At 61.7% G+C, this 4517-nt stretch overlaps 1 protein-coding gene across 1 annotated transcript in view; it reads right to left on the bottom strand.

Annotated features, from left to right (window-relative positions):
- Positions 1-3418, bottom strand: part of RASSF7 (Ras association domain family member 7) — a 4036-nt gene extending 618 nt beyond the window's left edge. Inside the window, exons 1-4 of the mRNA XM_009276009.1 lie at positions 3316-3418; positions 2183-3087; positions 997-1165; positions 220-324 (exon numbers count right to left, since the gene is read on the bottom strand). Coding sequence (XP_009274284.1) covers positions 220-324; positions 997-1165; positions 2183-3087; positions 3316-3418 — 1282 coding nt within the window. The remainder of the gene's footprint in view (positions 1-219; positions 325-996; positions 1166-2182; positions 3088-3315) is intronic.
- Between the last annotated feature and the right edge of the window lie 1099 nt (positions 3419-4517).

The raw sequence follows: 4517 nt of genomic DNA, 5'->3' as shown, positions 1-4517 counted from the left end.
CCCCCCCCGCCAGCACACGAGCCCCTGGCAGCAGAGTGGAGGCTGCTGGGGTGTAAGCTTTGCTCTTCCTAATGGCACCTATAAATAGCTCTGGCCTCCTGTTCCCAGCACACGCTCACTCTTTGCAGCCCGTTTTGGGCAGCAAAAGCCTCTCCCCCCTTCCCACGCATCCTCCCCAGCCCAGCTTGCGCTTCCGGGGGCCCACCGGGACGTACGCACCCTCGGGGTTCAGGCTGGACACCAGGGGCTCCGGCAAGGTCCTGGGATGGCCGAGGAGCTGCTTGGTGCTGGCCCGGGGAGGTGAGTCGGTGTTGGGAGGAAAACCTACGGGATGCAGAAAAACGCCTGGCTCAGGCAGGGCTCGCACCTCCAGTGCTCGCTCGCCAGGCACGGCCGCTGCAGTGCCGTGGGGCAGCCACATCATCCTCTCCAGGTGCTCTGGAGGAGAAATGACTGGGTCCCTGTTTTCCGCCGTCCCCTTCCACGAGGGCCCCCTACCACCTCCTCTCATCCCTGTGAGGGTGCAAACGTGGCCCTGGGCACCACACTCGCCCTTCCCTCACCAAACACAAAGAGGTCAGCAGCAGCCGGAGCCCATCCCCACCAGCCCACAGCCCCCGGGGGCTGATGCTGGCCTTCGGCCGCCTGCTTTCTGCCACCGTGGTGGCATGCAGCAATGCTGCGAAGGAAAGCTCCCTGAGGCCGCCCCAGCCCCAAAAGCAGCAACGCAGGATCCGACCCCTGAGCATGGCTACAAGCAGCCACAAGGCTTCAATGGGGAGGAGGAAGGAGCCCCGGGCTGGCAAACCTCAGAGACCCCCCGGGGTGGTGAGCGACTGCCATGCCAGCACCAAAACCCTGTCCCTGCTGCCTAACCTCAGTGCCCAGGGCAGAACCGGCCAGCTTTGGGGCTGACCCCCTTGGAGGGGGAGGCAGGGAGCGGGCAGGGGTCCCACGGAGCAGCCCCCGCGGCCGAGCCGGCGGCAGAGTGCTGACCTCCGTTTCTCCGGCAGGCTGGCAGCTCGCGCGGGCTCGGCTCCGGCTGGGCATCCTCCTCGGACCTGGCCTGCAGGATGGTCATGGTGGCCCCCGTCTGCTGAATAAACTGCTGCAAATTACACTGCCTCAGCTCCTTATTTAACTCTTCCAGCTCTTGGGTCTGGGCCTGCAAAACACACACCAAGGGGGGGGACAGGGTGAGCCGCATGTCCCCCCCATGCCCCAAAACTGGCTGGCATATGCCCCCTGGGGCTGCTCCCCCATCTGGGGCTCACCCTGCCAGAGCCAGCAGAGGGGACCTAGGGAGTACTGCGGCTTGGCCGCCCCTCTCCGAGGCCCTGTGGGAAGGGGGGTGCCCGGGTGGCAGGGATGAGGAAGGCGTTGTTTTGGGAACAGCCCTGCTTTGCTGTGTCTCCACAAGAGGGTGCGAGCAGCCGTCAAACGGCAGCCGCCACGGTGCTGGGAGATGCCGGACACAAACAAGATGCTCAAGACGAGATGCTGGAAGCATGGCCACCCTGGGGAAGGGCAGCTACCACCACCTGGCTGTGCAAAAGCTTCTCCCTTTTGCTCCACTGAAGGGGACCCGGTGGACAGAGGGCAGGCATCACGCAGCACCTGGACCCCCTGATTCTGGGGGTCTGGGAGAGGCGAGCCGGGGGGCATCATGGCTCAGCCCCACGGCTGCCATCTCCACACTGCACAGCCCCCCACGATGAGCCTGAGCCCCTGCACAGCTTGCATGGTCAAAAGGCTTCATGCACAGGCACCATGCGGACCTATGCTATCCCTCTCTGTGACTCCTTTATCCAAGATGACATCGACCCTTGTGCCAAGGCCACTGACCCCGCACACAGACCATTTGCTCTGGCACCATCGTCTGTGCTGGAGCAGGGTGATGCTGTGCTCCCTGTGCACCAGCCAGCAGGAGCCCCAGCCCAAACGCAGCTTGCATGGAGAGCGATGGGTGTGGGACCCTGCGCCAGCCGGGTAAGAGCGGTGGTGCCCCCCCAGCAGTGGTCACTGCTGCTGAGCCATCTCTGTGCACCCAGCCCCATGCTCACCAGCCAGGTGGGGCAGGACCAACCCCACTCAACCCATCAGCCCCATGCCGCTCGAAAGCTGGTCCCATCCCCTCCCGAAGGTCCCACCTCATGGGGCTGCTCAACCTGGTCCTATCTACCTGCAGGTTCCTTTCAGCTTCCTCCAGGGCCTTCTCCACGCTGGCCAGGTTGCTCTCCAGCTGGGTGCCTTGCTTGACCTTGGCCTCCAGGTCCCTTTTCATCTTGGTGGCCATGTCCTCCAGCTCTGTGGGGCTGGGTGCAGGGGTCTCCTTCCCCCTCTTGGCCCTCTCTGCCATCTCCCACTGGATCTCCTCCTGCAGGGCTTCGGTCCGGGTGCTCAGCTCGTAGATCCTCTGGGTATACTCCTCCAGGCTGGCCCGCAGGCTTCTAACTCGCTCCTGCCGCTCCCGCTCACACTCCTTCTCCAGCCGGAGCTCACTCTGCCAAAACTCCTCCTCACCCAGCTCCGTCTCATTCCTCCGCACCAGGTGCTCCAGGTAGAGGATCTCATCCTCCTGGCTGGTGAGCCGGCCATGCTCCCAGAGCCGTAGGTCTGTCTCCAGGGTGTCCCCATGGGCCTCCAAGGAATGCAGCTGCTCCTGCTGCCGCAGCACCTTCCTAAACAGCTCCTCCTTGGAGGGTTGGACAACCCCACTGCCCTCCAAGTCCATCCCTTCCCACGCTTGGTGCCTCCAGCGGCTGACGGCAAATGGGTCGCTGGAACCTGCAGGACCCAAGTTGAAGGTCATGGATTTTTTCGGCTCCCGGGAACGGGGTGCATCCGTGCTGGTGGGCCTGGGCTTGATGGGCAAGCTGGCCCGGATGAACGTCCTCTCAGGGGCTTGGGGAGCACCCTCTGAGGAGGGCCGCTCAGCCACGCTGGGGCCTGTCCGCCGCAGGACGAACTGCACATCGTTGGCATACTGCCCACACTTGGCCAGTGACTCCAAGGGGCACTCCAGTGGTAGCAGCTGCCGCTCCTTCTCCCGCAGCTTCTGCACCAGCACATAGCGGCCCGTCTGACCTGCCAGGAGGAGGTGAGCACGTCAGATGGGGAAAGCCATGGCCAGCAGTGGTGTGCTGAGGCTGCTGCCCCACGGGCAGTGGCTGGTGACATCCCCACCACCCCAGAGTAGGACCCCCAGCCACCCAAGGTCTCCTTTTCCCAGGAAGCACCTGCAGATGGGGCATCCCCTCAGCAGATGCCTGCACCTGCAAAGGGGCATCCCCCCAGCAGATGGAGATGGCTCACCAATGGCCCGCGCCAAGGCGATGACCACTTCTTGGCAGGTGGTTTGCTCCGAGACACCGCAGACAACCCTCTGGATTCCGTCCACCCAGACCTTCAGCTCCATCCCCACAGCTGCCAGGCCTCAGGCACGCTGGGTCATCGCAGGACGGGCTGCCTGTGGGTAGAACAGAAACAAGATTCCCATCCCAAACCGCTAACAAGGAATACGAGATGCTTTAAGAGTGGCGTCATTAAATCCTCTTTAACGCTACCATCCCTTAAGGTGCATCCTAGACCAAGCAGTTGCTCACTGCCACCCTCCATCCACCTCTGCGGCTCTCCCTGTGCACGGATTGCATTTTTGTTGATATTATTAAAACACTGATGTTCATCTGCAAAAAAACCAAAACCACTGTTTTTTTTGGCGCTCATGTCTGGGCAGCAGGTCCAAATCTTCCCGTGGTGGGAGATGATGGGGTTTGTGTGCCTGCAAGGTACCCAGAAGAAGATGCCCAGGTTATTTCTGCTGCAAGTGCAGACTTTTAATGGGTTTGCTGGACTTTCACTGCAATTTCTCTGACGATTTGGCAGTGCGGCACTGGGGGATTTTCCAAACAATATTGGAAAAGGCGGAGAAACTGCCAGCTGCCCACCCTCGCAACGGGATATTGAGAGAAGGTGCAGATAATGCACATTTTAATCTATTTACCTCCATCTCAATTTATCAGAGGGATTAAGAAATTAAAATAAAGCCTCTTTCTCCACAAAAACATGACCAAAGGTGGGGTTTGGGAGAGGGAGCCAGGCACAAATGCCCGTGACGAAGCCCGGGCTCCCAGGGGATGCTCTGCCCAACAGCGGGGCCCAGCCTCACATAGCGGCCCGTCTGCCCTGCCAGGAGGAGGTGAGCACGTCAGATGGGGAAAGCCATGGCCAGCAGTGGTGTGCTGAGGCTGCTGCCCCACGGGCAGTGGCTGGTGACATCCCCACCACCCCAGAGTAGGACCCCCAGCCACCCAAGGTCTCCTTTTCCCAGGAAGCACCTGCAGATGGGGCATCCCCTCAGCAGATGCCTGCACCTGCAAAGGGGCATCCCCCCAGCAGATGGAGATGGCTCACCAATGGCCCGCGCCAAGGCGATGACCACTTCTTGGCAGGTGGTTTGCTCCGAGACACCGCAGACAACCCTCTGGATTCCGTCCACCCAGACCTTCAGCTCCATC

This window comes from Aptenodytes forsteri, unplaced genomic scaffold (genome assembly GCF_000699145.1).
Source record: "Aptenodytes forsteri isolate BGI_AS27 unplaced genomic scaffold, ASM69914v1 Scaffold17, whole genome shotgun sequence".
Classification (NCBI taxonomy): domain Eukaryota; kingdom Metazoa; phylum Chordata; class Aves; order Sphenisciformes; family Spheniscidae; genus Aptenodytes; species Aptenodytes forsteri.
The sequence above is the reverse complement of the archived record's forward strand: the minus strand, read 5'-3'. Positions and strand labels throughout refer to the sequence as shown.